We start from the raw sequence: 16,457 nt of genomic DNA, 5'->3' as shown, positions 1-16,457 counted from the left end.
TTGGTATTTATAGTGGATTTGGGCATAAGGCAGCATGGAAAGTTGAAAGGTTAGTGTGGTAGGAAGTTGTGCCGCGTTCTTGCATGATGATGCATATGGCTGCTAGGGTTTACAATTCCAACAGACATCCATAAATACACGCCATATCTTTAATTATTAGCTTTTTGTTCTGATCAATGCATGAAATGTGGAAAAAGTTGGATTAATAAAATAAGGAGATTTAAAAAATATGGGAAAAATTAATGATACAGTAATTTTGTAGTGACGCCATGTCAGCAACTTTTGAATTACAATCAACCATGTTTAAGTATTTAACAAAATGACTAAGCCGCCCTTAATTATTAGATTAGTTAAGCTTAAAATCAGTTTGGGTAAACATGGTAATTCCAGGTACTTTAACTTTTATATATTGTTAATAGATTAATAGATTTCAACATATTATTTTATATTTTAAAAAATTTAAAATTATATATAAAATAAAATTCAAAAATATTTCTTAAAACCTTAATTATTTACCAAAAGGTATTGATGTTTCGGTAGATTTTATGATTTGTGGATTTGCTATTTCTCAGGTAAATGTTAACTTTATGCTGAATTCGGTCATCAACAAGAAATTCTAAAATTTGCATATGGCTTTGATTTTTGGTTTCTATTTCAACTCTATTTCTGTATTCTCAAAGAATCCATTGTGAAGAACAAAATGTAAACATTAAGCAGAAAAATTACGTGAAAGAAGTGTTACATATATATGTTAGCAGGAAATGATACAAACAAGTTTGATTTTGGTCACTGCTAAATGCAACCTTATGGACTGTAGATAACAATAGGGCTTCTAACAATGTAACGAGGGCTTCTCCAAATAAGCGAACCCGATACAATTTTCATGCTTGCCATAGATTTCGCTTTCACCACTACCTTGAAGCTCTTCTTTTGCAGGGTGCGTGAGAAAATAAGACTAGTAGGCTTCACTATGATTTCAACACCTTTCGGAGATTTAATGGTTGCGTTATAGATGGTTGGTCCAGGACCTACATTGGTAACTCTTCTCCTGAAAACTCCTGTTGTTCTATCTGTGTTGCTTTTCACACTTAATTGCATGCTAGGATAGTTGATAGCATCATGGCCAATCCCAGGAAGCAAAGAAGTGCAGTTTATAGGAGAGCCGGTTAGTACTGATAATGTCGAGCCATTGTATCCTTCATGGCATAAGAACTGAATATAAGCGAAGTCATCCATGTTGTATACTAAACCAGGGTTCAGAGCTTTTGTTGGGTTAACTAAACCAGGGTTCATAGGTTTAGCTTGACAAAGAATATAACAACATTAGTTATGTGAAATGTCTGAACCGAACCACGAATAGTCCTGTGGAAATAAGGTTTAATCTTTCACCTGTGGTGATTATAGCTGATCTGATTGCAGCAGGAGTCCAATCCGGGTGAAACGATTTCACATACGCTGCAACTCCGGAAACATGAGGGCATGATATGGAAGTACCGGACATTAGTGTAAATTCGGAAAATAGAGTGTTCCCTTCTAAACCAGTAATTGAAGTTTTAAGTGTATATGCTGCCAAGATGTTAATGCCAGGTGCTGTTATATCAGGCTGCATAGAAAATATTATTCAACACGATAATCGAGTAGCTATAATCACAAAAATGGAAGAAAACTAGTAGCTACTGGTAGTACCTTGAGGACATGCTGAGATCCTGGATTTGGGCCTCTAGATGAAAAAGAAGCGACAAATGGAGCTGGTATTTTCACTTCATGGCTCTTATGTATCACTGCTGAAGGTGATCGTTGATGAACAAGATATTTATGTTTTTAGATAATCGAGTAAGAGAGGTTTGTTTAGAGAACAAACAAGAGAATGTTTTACCTTGTAGATTGTATATAATCGGTAATAATTTGACCTGTGGTTTGATTCACAAAGGTAGCAGGAGCACTGAACATCTAGAAATTGATCATTTTCAACTATAGTACCAATGCCTCCTATTGCTTTCACTAAAGCATCAGTGCCCCATGTTCTAAATCGGCAGTAAACAATCTTTCCTTTCACTTTTTTAGGATCTAACGAGTCGGTATCATCACAATACCTGCCAAAGTATTCAAGTTTCCTTGTTATTTAAGAAACTAAATTGGGTAGTGTTGAAATTCAAAGCGGAAGATACTTAGCATTTTCCTTGCTTGAAGAGTCTCGCGCTGCGTCCATCCCATTAACAAGAGGGTACTGCTTTTGTTTTGGACTAAAAGTGCTTACTCCTTCTCCCTGCATAATTCCTAATGTTATGGTTATATATGTAGAGTATGTGATGTGTCAAAATGAATAAAAACTTACAGAAACATTTTTTCTACTTCCCATCTCTATAATGCTCTGGAAGTCCCTATCAATGCCACTAGCAGCTACTGTGACAATCCACGGTGCATTATTCACGACAGTTGCCATAGTTGGACCACCATTTCCAGCTGAGGCGACAGTGATTATGTCTTTCCTCATGGCATGAAATGCGCCGATTGCTATACAGTCCTGCACATAATTTGCATTTCCTCCGCCTAACGAAACCGATATGACATCCACGCCGTCGTGTATGGCAGCCTCAAACGCTGCAAGTATGTCCATATCAGAACATCCATCTTCTGTCCAACAAACTTTGTAAATTGCCAACCTGGCTGAAGGCACGGCCCCGCGAGCCGCTCCTTTTGCTAATCCGAAGAGACTTGCGTTTGGTACAAGATTTCCTGCAGCTGTTGATGCAGTATGAGTTCCATGCCCTTCCACATCTATGGGAGATAATATATCAGACGGATCAGACCTTCCGTCGAGCTTGAAGTATTTGGCTCCAATGATCTTGCTTCAAGTTTTCACCACAACTTATCTTTGTTATACAAATAGTTTATAGATAAGCACTTGTATGATAAACGTTAATGCTATATACGCTTAATTATGGTTAGGGATGTTACTTATTGCAGCCTGAGAAATTAACAAATTTGTGACATATTCCTTTCCATTTAGCAGGTGGAGGGCCAAATCCATCATCCTTGAAGCTTTGAAACTCAGGAGTGATCCCTACATCATGAAATACAATTACATAAAATCTATCTATCCCACCATACAACATTTTTACCTTATTAGTAGGACTGTCTTTGAGAGCGTGTAAGACGGGCTACAACACAAGACCTAAAATTTGTCACGATTAAATCGTACATAAATAAGGCCTCATAAAATCTTTGTTAATGTTAAAATGTGGTTAAATAGAGCATATAATTGTTTTGTCATGGTTCAATCGTGGCTAACCTACACAGTACCTCCTGAAACATAAGACGGCTCTGTATACTAGTAAAAAGTTAGTTAGACTAAGTTGTTACTCAAGCAACCTAAGTAGTTAATTGTTAGTTAGGCCGTTAGAAGTTTGTTAAGGCGGTTAGAAGTTTGTTAGAGGCCATGCTATTGTATAGCAGTCCCACCATACCTAACCATGATCACATACCTTGCTACTAAAGCAATCTTGTTTATCATTTCTCAATTAACGAAGAAGTTTATGTTCTCATAACACTATCATAAAGAACACGGAAATATAAAACAAACAAAAAAATGAAAATGAGTTGAAACTTGAAAGGAATTATAAACCTGTATCCAAAAGAGCAACAATTGTGTCACTCTCTGACTTCAGTTTTCTCTTAGCTGTCAAAGGTAATCCAATAAAATTCCATGATCTTGTTGTGTGTAGCTTGCGGTACTGATTCGGAAATACTGAGACCACTTCATTCATGGCTGCACAATAAAAATAAATAAATAAAAGATTAAATATATAGAATTCAATTCATAGAGATATGAAAGGACTAGTATAGAAAAATGGTGTCATGCCAGATAACTTGTTGGCTTCATCCTCAGAGAGTTTAGCAGCAAATGCATTAAAGCTCTTTGTATATCTGTATACTATGGATTCTTTGGCTTCAACATGGCTGCTAAGTAAACAAAGATTAAAACACCGACGTCATATTTTATTGAACATATGCTGCATTGCTCACTTTTATGTGATTTTAGGCTTGAACTGTGGCTGTTAAGAAAACAATGTAAAAGTTCTGCAAACCATACAAATGGTGTCTAAGTTATTAACAAAGAACAAAAAAACAAAACTAACATATTAGATGAAAGAAAGTGATTGCCTTTTGTTCAACACCATAAACCGAAACATTGCTTAGTAGAATCAGCAGTATTGGAAGCCAAAGAAGTGAGTATGAGTTGGTAAGTTTCTGAGAAAACATGTTTAGCACGTTTCAAGTTTAAACTAGTTTGTTTAGAGTTTGTAAGGCATGCACATCACTTTCAAGTGTAGTAGATATATATTGCTTAAAACTAAAGAAACCTTTGAATTAGGACTCTCATATTCCTTGAATTCTGTTGAGAATCGGTTACAAATCAATTAGTATTGATTTGTATTCAATTAGTCATAAGTGTAAATTATATCATTACCTATTGTGTATACATATTTTGCATATAAATATACAGTATGTGTGATCATATTCGACACACAGAAATACAATCACAACATGGTATCAGAGCTGGTTGACCCACTGTCTTCCAGAGAATTTTTTTTTCGTTTCCGCAAAACATCCGGCCATTCACGGCACTACACGAGCGCACCACCGCTCCTGACGACTTTTCCTGCGAAGTAACCATACTGTCGGCATCGTCTCCTTCCAATCGGCAGGTATCACAAATCGCCGCCGCGGTCCGCCTTACAACGCGCCCTCACACGCCTCTGTCGTCGCAGTTTTCGCCGCCGACATCGCCTTCCTGTGCTTTTTCCAGATTTGCTCTCGGTTTTTGCATCCAAGCAACCAAAAATCATGGGAGATACCGATTCCGCCACTTTTACGAAGGTTCCACTTATCCCGTGTGAGAAACTCACCGGAACAGCCAATTATAATATATGGGCTGGTGCTGTCAAAATGTGGTTTCATGGTCAAGGACATGAAGATCACTTAACTACAAAAGCAGAAAATATTACCGCCGCCAAATGCGATAAGTGGAAACAAACAGATGCTTCTCTATGCACTGTGTTATGGTTTTCCATAGCAACTAATCTTCAAGCACAATACCAAGCCTTTACCACTTGCTATGAGGTTTGGGAAAAGGCTAAGAAAGTGTTCTCCAATGATGTCCATAATCTTTACAGCGTCATCACCAAACTCAACTCTTTGAAATTGGAGAATATGGATATGCAAGCCTATCTGAGTAAGCTTGACGCGTTAAAGGCAAATTTCACAACCCTAATGCCCTTTACCAAAGATCCAACAACTTATGCTGAACAACAAAGTAAGTATTTCATGATCGTGGCACTTGCCGGACTACCATCAGAGTTTGATTCTGTCCGGAACCAGATTTTATCAGGATCCAATGTTCCAAACTATGAAGCAGTTAGTGAACAACTATTGCGTTTGGCTACACCTCACGCCTTTGGACCGGTCTCCACTCCTTCTCCCACTGAATCATCTGCTCTTGCTTCCAATTATCATGGTCGTGGTGGACGAACCGGCGGAAGGGGTGGGCAACGTCATGGTATTCGTTGTAACTATTGCAATCGTTACGGTCACACTGAAGCTGATTGTCGTACAAAGGAAAGAGAACAACAACGACAACCACGGGTCGCTGCCGTTGCTCAACCGGACAACACTAAAGACATTACAATTTCTGCCGCTGATTACAATGATTTTCTCCAATTCAAAGCAGCCCATCAACCATCATCATCTGTTGCTGTTGCTCAGTCGGGTAATCCTGTAGCCTTTGTATCTACATCTTCTCTTGGTCCTTGGGTCCTTGACTCTGGTGCCTCTGATCATATGACTGGTAATAAATCACTTTTATCTCACTTGTCTTATTCTGATTCTTTGCCTTCTGTCACTGTGGCTGATAGTTCTAAAATCAAAGTTCAAGGCCTCGGTCAGGCACACCCACTTCCAAACCTGTCTTTAGAGTCTGTTCTTTACATTCCTGGTTGTCCTTTTAACCTGATATCTGTTCATAAGCTTACTCATACTCTTGATTGTTCAGTCATTTTTAATAATAATTCTGTTTATGTTCAGGATCGACATACAGGACGGACAATTGGAGCAGGGAGTGAATCTGGAGGATTATATCATCTATCTCTACCGGTGGCATGTTCAATTTCTTCTCAAGACCTTACACATCAACGTTTGGGTCACCCTAGTCTTAATAAAATGCGTCTTTTAGTTCCTGGTTTTTCTAAGCTTTCATCTTTTGAGTGTCAGTCGTGTCAATTAGGCAAACATACTCGTAGTACTTACTGTCAACGAGTAAATAAAAGTGTTGCATCACCATTTGCTTTAGTTCATTCTGATATTTGGGGTCCTAGTCGTGTGAAGTCTACCTTAGGATATTACTATTTTGTAACTTTCATCGATGATTTCTCACGATGTACTTGGTTATTTATAATGAAAAATCGTTCAGATGTTTTCCAAATATTCCAAGAATTTTATGCTGAAATTAAAAATCAATTTAACACTTCCATTAAAATTTTACGTACTGATAATGCTCGTGAATATATGTCATCCCAGTTTCAATCTTTTTTAACATCACAGGGAATTATTCACCAATCATCATGTGCTCATACACCACAACAAAACGGTGTTGCCGAACGGAAGAATCGTCATTTAGTTGAAACCGCTCGGACTCTTTTACTTCACCATAATGTACCTTCTCGTTTTTGGGGTGATGCCATCCTCACAGCTTGTTATCTTATCAACCGAATGCCTTCATCGGTCCTTCAAGATCAAATTCCAAACTCTATCTTGAATCCACAACATGACCTCTATCACATTCCGCTTCGCGTCTTTGGTTGCACATGCTTTGTTCATGATCTTAGTCCAGGTAAAGACAAACTCTCTGCCAAACCTCTAAAATGTATTTTTCTAGGCTACTCTCGTATACAAAAAGGATATCGTTGTTTCTGTCCTCAACTTCAACGGTACATTGTTTCCTCTGATGTTACATTCTTTGAAGGTTCCCTATTTTTCTCTGCCTCTGTGTCACCCGATGAGACTTGTAACTTAGATGCTCAAGATGTCCCTTCTGTCATTCCCACACCCATTAAACCTCCATTGCAGGTCTACCAGCGTCGGACACCCCGTCCATCGGAAGTTAGAGATGATATTAATCCACCAGCACCATCTCCTACTCCAACTGTTCCTCCAGCTACGTCACCTGAACTTGACCTCCCTATAGCATTACGAAAAGGTATTCGATCTCATACTCCAAATCCTAAATATGTTTGTGTTTTAAATTATGACCGTCTTTCTACTTCCTATGTGTCTTTTGTGTCTGCTTTGGATTCTGTGTCTATTCCTAAGTCTACAGGTGAAGTTATGACTGATCCCAATTGGCGTCAGGCGATGATGGAAGAAATGGCTGCATTGCATTCAAATAACACTTGGGATATTGTTACTTTACCTTCCGACAAAACTACAGTAGGATGTCGATGGGTTTATACAGTGAAGGTTGGACCAAATGGTAAAATCGATCGTTTTAAAGCTCGTTTGGTAGCCAAAGGATATACACAGATATTTGGTCTTGATTATGGTGACACTTTTTCTCCAGTGGCCAAGATTAGTTCAGTCCGTCTCTTCCTTGCAATGGCTGCTATTAATCATTGGCCGCTTCATCAATTAGACATTAAAAATGCCTTTTTACATGGAGAATTGGAGGAGGAAGTATATATGGACCAACCTCCAGGTTTTACCGTTCCCGGCAATTCTAGACTTGTCTGTAGGCTTCGTCGGTCTCTTTATGGGCTGAAACAGTCTCCACGTGCTTGGTTTGGTCGCTTCAGCTCTGCCTTGATACAATTTGGTATGACTAGATGTGAATCAGATCACTCGGTTTTCCTTCTTCTTTCCTCTACCGGTCAACGCATCTTTCTTGTGGTCTATGTTGATGACATTGTTATCACTGGAGATGATACAGAGGGTATCCAACGGCTCAAAACGCATCTTTTCAACAACTTTCAGACAAAAGATTTGGGTCCACTCAAATACTTCTTGGGTATTGAAGTTGCTCATTCCTCGTCAGGCATTGCAATTAACCAACGTAAGTATGCATTAGACATCCTCAATGAAACTGGTATGCTTGATTGTCGTCCAATTGATACTCCTATGGATCCCAACGTCAAGCTACTTCCGGGTCAGGGGGGGCTGTTGAAAGACCCGGGAAGATATCGACGTCTAGTGGGTAGACTCAATTATCTTACCGTCACCAGACCAGATATTACTTTTGCAGTGAGCATTGTGAGTCAATTTCTGAATGCTCCTTGTGATACTCATTGGAATGCAATTATTCGGATTCTCAGATATATAAAGAATGCACCAGGAAGAGGCCTATTATATGAAGATAAGGGTGATGCTAAAATCACGTGTTATTCCGACGGAGATTGGGCAGGATCACCGTCGGATAGGAGATCCACTTCTGGATATTGTGTTCTTATTGGAGGAAATATGATCTCATGGAGGAGCAAGAAACAAAACACAGTTGCACTAACTAGTGCTGAAGCTGAATATCGTGCTATGGCAGCAGCATCAAAGGAACTTGCGTGGCTCAAGAATTTACTCTCTGAACTTAAGTTGGGAGACCTTCAGGACACAAGACTCATATGCGACAATCAAGCGGCACTTCACATTGCATCCAATCCGGTATTCCATGAACGGACCAAACACATAGAAATAGATTGTCACTATGTAAGGGAAAAAGTACTATCAGGAGAAATAACCACAGAGTTCGTCAAATCTGAAGATCAATTGGCTGATATGTTTACCAAGTCTCTTAAGGGTTCTCGAGTGAATTATATTTGTAACAAGCTCGGATCATACGATATATACGATCCGGCTTGAGGGGGAGTGTTGAGAATCGGTTACAAATCAATTAGTATTGATTTGTATTCAATTAGTCATAAGTGTAAATTATATCATTACCTATTGTGTATACATATTTTGCATATAAATATACAGTATGTGTGATCATATTCGACACACAGAAATACAATCACAACAAATTCCAATGCAAGCCTCATGTTGCCTTGAATACATTAATCTATTATTCACCATGGCATAGTTTCAAGTTAAACCAGATTGAGACATGATTTTTGAGATTAAAACGTGATGTTTTGATTATTTTTAATTATACATTTCCTCATTGTCTTATAAAATAACAATGTTTAAGACGCGGATGGTTTACCAATATGAGGTTAGAGTGAACAAACTGAAAACTTGAATTTGTCTTTCCATACTGTGAAGATGCCTCTCTGAATGCATTCTATATTCACATGAAAGGTGAGCCAAGTGAGCCAAACTCCGTTTATGTCAAAAAATAATTCAGAAATGCATCTCTGAAATCACCATTATATATTATTTTTATACACACATTAAGGGTGTGGCAAGTGAACCACATTTATTTAACTGGTGACAATTCTAGAGACGTATCTTCGGAAATGTCAACGGAAAAATATATAAGACAACACCCTTTCATAGTTTTCTTCTTCATGATCAAAGACAAATTTTCTATCAAAACCCTTAAAAACCTCCATCAATTCTCAATCAAGTTTCCACCCCAAAATAGTCTTTTTTGTGTCTTAACATCAAAATGAGCAAAATAAACTGTAATTTCTGATAATGAACATGTTTTTCCTTATACATTGCTTGCATTAATTAATATTGCTTTTGATTGTTAAATTAAACGTTGCTTTCGAAGATGTATCTTCGGTTTAGGTTGAATATGGTTTGGATATGCATATTTAGAATGTTCATAAGTTGAATATGAATATTAAATATGTTTTTCTGTTATGCTTGGCTGTAGACACGGTGCACCATGATACTTTTCTTAAAGCTAATGTGTATGTGGATGTTAAATCAACTAATTATTAGCATTTGAATTTGCAGATTTCCTTCCCGGTATGAATATATTATTCGAGTTAAATTTATGGTTGCTAAATTTACTGGATATGCATATTCATGGTGAAGAAAAAGTAAACATTAAGGGAAATAAGACAAGGGTTCAAGAACCATATAAAAATGTAAAGATAAAATCAGAAGAAGAGAAAATTAAAACATGTTTAAGTGGTTTGAACTCCAAAGTATACAAAAACAATAATACCAATATTTGATAATCAATTAAAATGGGGAAACTAACAAAGCAATTTTGATAACATTTATCTTGTAATAAAATCCAAAACTTGGTAATCATATCCCTAAACCACATGGTTGAATGTCTTGATATAAAACTACAATAACAATTAATTTTTCATTCCTTCTATAGAACGAAGAACTTCCTTATAACTTATAACTTTCCATACGTAAATTTCATATTTCTTCAATTTTTGGGTACTTAAATTATACCGGACTATCTTATGACCATGGGAGAAGAATATGTGGTTCTTCCATGCTCCAATAGGATATCCAAGGTCATTCGCAAGTCCTATATTTAAGAGTTTAGTCCATGATTCCTTTACACCAAGTTTACCCAAAATCCATATATGATAATTATTTTTGCAATCATCATAAGCGAAAACAACTGACTCATTTACTATCAGGAGGTGTTTGCAATTATTATGAAACTCAAAATTTGAATCTGAGGGTAAAACTGTTAGAATGAACTTCTCATTGCTAAAGTCAAATGAAAACATTTTATCTTCAAACCCCAAAAAATGACACAATTCATTTGAGTTTACTCGAGAACCCGATACCAATGGCATATCAATGTCATTGAGTTTCCTCCAATTGTTATTTTTTAGGCTATATATCTCCCAAAAAGGGTCGGCGTAAATATATTTGGACTCTACCTCCAACCAAAACATGTCATCGTCATTCATTAAAAGCTCCCAAAAAGGACTATCCTTCTCAGGCAAAAACAACCACGGACCTTTAGAAAATTCATAGGGAGAGTCTTCAGGTAAAAAAACATTCCGAAGCACTTTGTAGTCATCTGTAACACAATCATAACCAAATGCACTAGGAGGAGGGTTAAACTCAATGTTCTCATTATATACTTGAAAGCTAGGAGGAAGGACCTTGAATTCCGTGGTAGCAGGGTTCCATAATACAATTGGTGATTCATGGCCATAATCTTGGTAGAGACAAATAATGCCATTAACACTGGAAGAACCTAGCATTTCCATATATATATGATCCTCTTTAAAAGGAGGTGGCCAATCTATTATAACCATATCCTCAAACCTATCACTGGAAAGCTTAGACAATAACTCGTCGATGGGTATTTTACCCTTTACAAAATTTGTAAAATGTATGAGAAGCGAGGTGTTTTGAGAATCCTCATTAGTTTTGGATTTGAAGAAATCTGTGTGGAACATGTTCATGAATTGAGAGTTTTAAAATAAAAGAGACCATGATTTTTGAACACATGTGAATCGCTTTAGGGGTTTAAGAAGCAATTTAGAAAGTATACATAAAGCGAGTTCATATGGAATGTGAGAACTACTAACCTTTTTCCTAGATGTCATGGCAACCATGATATGAATTGAGAGAATGACAAGAAACTGAAACAGAAAAATTTGTTACGCACGAAATATATTTCCAATTTTTTTCATTTTTGGTATATACTATTTTTTATATGTGAAATTGCTTAATTGATAAGAAATTGTATTCCTTACCATTTTTAGTATATATATATATATATATATATATATATATATATATATATATATATATATATATATATATATATATATTTCAATTATGGTGTAAACTCTTTTTAATATGTAAAATATTTGTTTGCTTAATTGATAAGAAATTGATTGGTTAATTGATAAGAAATTGTATATCTTTAATTAATAAGAAATATATCAAGAAATTCTGTACAAAGGTTATTTATTTCATATATATATATATATATATATATATATATATATATATATATATATATATATATATATATATATATATATATATATATATATATATATATATATATATATATATATATATATATATATATATATATATATATATATATATATATAAATCATTTAGTTCACCTTTATACATTTTGTATATGGGTATGGTTATTTAATAAATGTCATCCGTTCCAAAGTAATTTTTTCATTTTTGGTATATACTATTTTTTATATGTGAAATTAGTTTGCTTAACTGATAAGATATTGTATGTCTCGCCATTTTAAGTGTATATATATATATATATATATATATATATATATATATATATATATATATATATATATATATATATATATATATATATATATATATATATATATATATATATATATGTATATATATATATATATATACATATATATATATATATATATATATGTATATATATATATATATGTATATATATATATATATATATATATATATATATATATATATATATATATATATATATATATATATATATATATATATATATATATATATATTGATAAGAAATTTGTTGTTTAATTATAAGAAATTGTATGTCTTTAATTGATAAGAAATATATCAAGAAATTGTGTGCAAAGGATATTTATTTTATATTTAACACAAACCATTTCGCTCACCTTTATATATTTTGTACATGAGTGCGTAAAAAAGGTTATTTAATACATGTCATCCGCTCCAAAGTAATTAATTTATACATAAAAAAATTATTTTAAAAACTCCTTTTAATTTTTCAAAAGTTAACTATTACTTTTATAAATATACTTTCTGGTTATTGTTTGTATCATTTTTAATATAACATTAAACATTTTATAATTATAATAAAGATGGATATTTTTTATGAAATAAAATAATTGATTTTTTATAATGAGATGAATATTTTTTTAAGAAGATTGTTGATTTATGAATATTACCACCAACTGTTTTATCAGGAATTGAACCCTAAATCAATCGTTTATGCCCATTTAACGCAATTAACACTTACCAGTTAAACTATCTCATCCACACAATAAAAATGAATATTTCAATATATGATATTTAAAAAATATATACAATTTCAAGTATAGCTATATGTCAAGTGATATATAAAAACTAGTGACAAATTCTTGTCAACGCACGAGTACTCGTCCGATACGCGCATTTGTTAATCAAAATGAAAACGGCATTATGGTCTAAAAAAGAGTCAAAGAAAGAATTATGATGGTAAGAAAAAATAGAAAAAAATATTGAGAATAATTGAATGTAAAAGTACTAAATAGAAAAGAAAAAGTAAAATACATGTAAAAATAAGGGTGACTGTTTGATTTACGAAGGAAGAAATGTGACTTCGGAGATAAATCTGTAAATTAACCTCAGAAATATTTAGATATGTATCTCTGAACTAAATTTTAAAAAAAAAAATAGAATTTGGTGCGATTGAAGAAACATGTAAAATTATAGAAAATTTCTTTACCCACCTCCCTATGGGGGGTCACCCCCAGCGAAAATCCAAAACTGCCCCTGCTTCGGAAATGAACTTCCGAAGTTTTTTTTTTTTGATTTTTTTTTACTTCGGAAATGCATCTCCGAAAACACCACTTTTTTGGTATTTTCGGAGATGCATCTCCGAAGTCATAAAAAATTCAAAACCGTGAATATTTTCGGAAGTTCATTTCCGAAAATATTCCTGCATATACAAATTTCCCTCCTTCACTATTTCATCATTTTTCTCCAAAACTTCTCAAAACCCTCTCTAAAACCCAATCAATCTCCATCAATTTTTCGCCCTAAAATCAAGTTTCAAACCGTTGATCACGTTAAAGGGAGCATAGAAAGCTACAATTTCAGGTAAACATCTCTCATTTCATCCCCTATTTCACTACATTGATTCAACAAATTTATGCTGAAAACTGATATGGTTCGGAAGTTCATTTCCGAAATATATCACCTAATAAATTTCGGAAATGAACTTCCGAAATATGCCCTGGCAGTTAAAAAAAAAACAGTTTTGGCCAATTTTGCTAATTTTTGCATTTGTTAGGTATGGTGCATCCGGACAACATTGTGCAAGACGATGGAGTATTAAATCCGGAAATTGTCAGCGTTAATAACGATCCGGTTATTGACGCTACTCCCATGATCAATGCGGTCGATGTTCGGCAACATTTTACAAATGATTGGAGTTTCGGTAGTCGAGAACAATTGATTGATTGGGTTCGGAAGGAAGCTAACAAACATGGATTTGGAATTGTTATTTTAAGGTCGGACAACGGAAATAGTAGGCGGAAATGTAACACCCCATATTTTCTAAGTTTAATTTAATTGTAAATTAAATTATTAATTAGAATTATTTTGGTATTTGGTTGAATTATATGGAAAATGATGAGATATTGGCATTTGGGCCTAGAGTGGTGATTAGCAGAAGAGGGGATGTTGACTAAGCAAGCCCATTATAATATTTTATTTTATTTTTCATAAAATAAGGAATTTGGGAAAAAGAGGAAGCAGAAGCAGGAACTGAGTCTGAAGAAAGGAGAACACGTGAAAGTGAGAAGAGCCAAAGGGGAAGAGAACCTTCGAAGTTTCGACTCTGAGGTAAGGGGGGATTCTTCGGGTTAGTATTCCTTATGTGATTGTAGGTAGTATGATTGATTAGGATTGTGGTCTAGTTCAATCGTACGTGTCGGGTTGGGAATTTTGTTAGGGTTTGATAATCTTGTATGAATTGACATGATTCTGTTGATACTTGTGATATATGATGTTAATACATGTCAATAACTTGTTTGGAATGTGTAATTGTGTGAAAAACAATGATAATTGTGTGCTATGTTCGTATGTACCTGGAATTGGGGTTATGGGATAGGGTAAAAGCTGTCAAAATGGTGATTTTTGCTGTGCAGGTACGTAGGAACCGGTTCCCATGTGGGACGAACCGGTTCCCCCTTGTAAAAACAGAGAAATATGGATTCTGGGTAGCTGGGAACCGGTTCCCATGTAGGGACAACCCGGTTCCCCATAGTAAAAATCCGAGACGTGACTTTGAAGCTGCCAGGAACCGGTTCCCACGTAGGGACAACCCCGTTCCTGCAGCACTTTTTCTAAAAATGTTTTATCTTTGAAAACTCATAACTTTTGATCTGAGTATCCGATTTATGTGCCGTTTTGGGCGTTGCGAAGCTAATGAGATGCTTTATCTGATGAATTGATAAAATGGGCAATAGCCAACTTTACTTTTAAACTCGATTTAATTATTAATGAATTGAAAGATAGTATATGTATATGTGCTTATATATATGACTATTGATGCATGTATTTGTGTTGGTGATGAGATTGTGATATCCATTGAGTGATGTTAGTATATAACATGTCGTAGATGATATATGTTTTGTGATTATGTTGTTGGTTTGCTTTGACAATTTGTTACATTGTGTGCAATGATGATGGATATAACGATGTTTGATCGTGGTAATGATTGGTGATTGTGAATATTAATATATTGTTAATATTAATATGTCGGTTATGGTGGCAATTAACATTAATATGATGTGTATGTTAATTGTGAGGATGTAGTGTACATATGTGAATGATTGTATATGTATGATGATGATGATTGATGATTGTGAATATTAATATGTTGTTAATATTAATATGTTGGCTATGGTGGCAATTAACATTAATATGATGTGTATGTTAATTGTGATGATGTGATGTATGAATGTGAATGATTGAATGATGCTTATACATGTACATACTTGTTGTGACCTTATTGGTAAGAGGTGTTAAGCGATGTTAAGCATCGGAATGATGATGATGTATGAAGATGTAAGTATGTGTCATGTGTGCATTATTCATAAATCATTTGCATTGGAAGGCTAATTCCCATTGTGTGGAGATTAGCGGGAAGTCATCGTGTGCCCATGTGGGGTGTGAGCGATGAGGCAGTAGTCGTGTGCCCATGTGGGGTGTGAGCGACTAGAGGGCAGTATCAAAGAGAGAAGTCCTGTGATATGATTCACGAATTTTGGTACCACATGCATAGTGTCAGTTGCATCATATGCATTGGTGATAACATGATTGGATGAGATCCAGTGTTATGCCTTGGTGTGTTTACATGATTGATGTGTTGAGAAGATGTTGTTAATATAACTTGATCATTGATGAAATTGATGAGTTGTGGGCCGATGGCCAATATTGTTGGATTGATGCTTGCTTGTTGTAAGAATTCCGATTATATGTATGATTGAGTGGATGATAATTACTATGAGATTTTATTGCTTATGATTGCATAATGCTTATTAATTCGAATGAAACTCACCCTTACTTTGATGATTTCAGATTAAGGATGTAGCGGCGTCTTGATTGGGTGAAGATAGCTTGTAAGCTAGCCCGTAGTCCGTGTCGAGTCATGCTCTGATTGTAACACTGGGGAACGATAGTTTAGAGACGAATTATTACGTCGGTCTCGTTGTTTTATGATTGTTTTAGAATAACTTGCATGGATAATGAATATGCAA

The 16,457-nt window shown here is 35.0% G+C and overlaps 1 protein-coding gene and 1 pseudogene across 1 annotated transcript; both read right to left on the bottom strand.

Moving 5' to 3' along the window:
* Positions 1-804: 804 nt before the first annotated feature.
* On the bottom strand, positions 805-4,850 carry LOC131633107 (subtilisin-like protease SBT4.14; annotated as a pseudogene).
* Positions 4,851-10,298: 5,448 nt separating this feature from the next.
* On the bottom strand, positions 10,299-11,372 carry LOC131633106 (uncharacterized). The gene has a single exon (XM_058903820.1). The coding sequence runs from the start codon at positions 11,370-11,372 to the stop codon at positions 10,299-10,301; it is 1,074 nt and encodes a 357-aa protein (XP_058759803.1).
* Between the last annotated feature and the right edge of the window lie 5,085 nt (positions 11,373-16,457).

This window comes from Vicia villosa, unplaced genomic scaffold, assembly GCF_029867415.1.
Source record: "Vicia villosa cultivar HV-30 ecotype Madison, WI unplaced genomic scaffold, Vvil1.0 ctg.001069F_1_1, whole genome shotgun sequence".
Taxonomy (NCBI): domain Eukaryota; kingdom Viridiplantae; phylum Streptophyta; class Magnoliopsida; order Fabales; family Fabaceae; genus Vicia; species Vicia villosa.
Note: the sequence above shows the minus strand (reverse complement) of the source record. Positions and strands in the feature narration are given on the sequence as shown.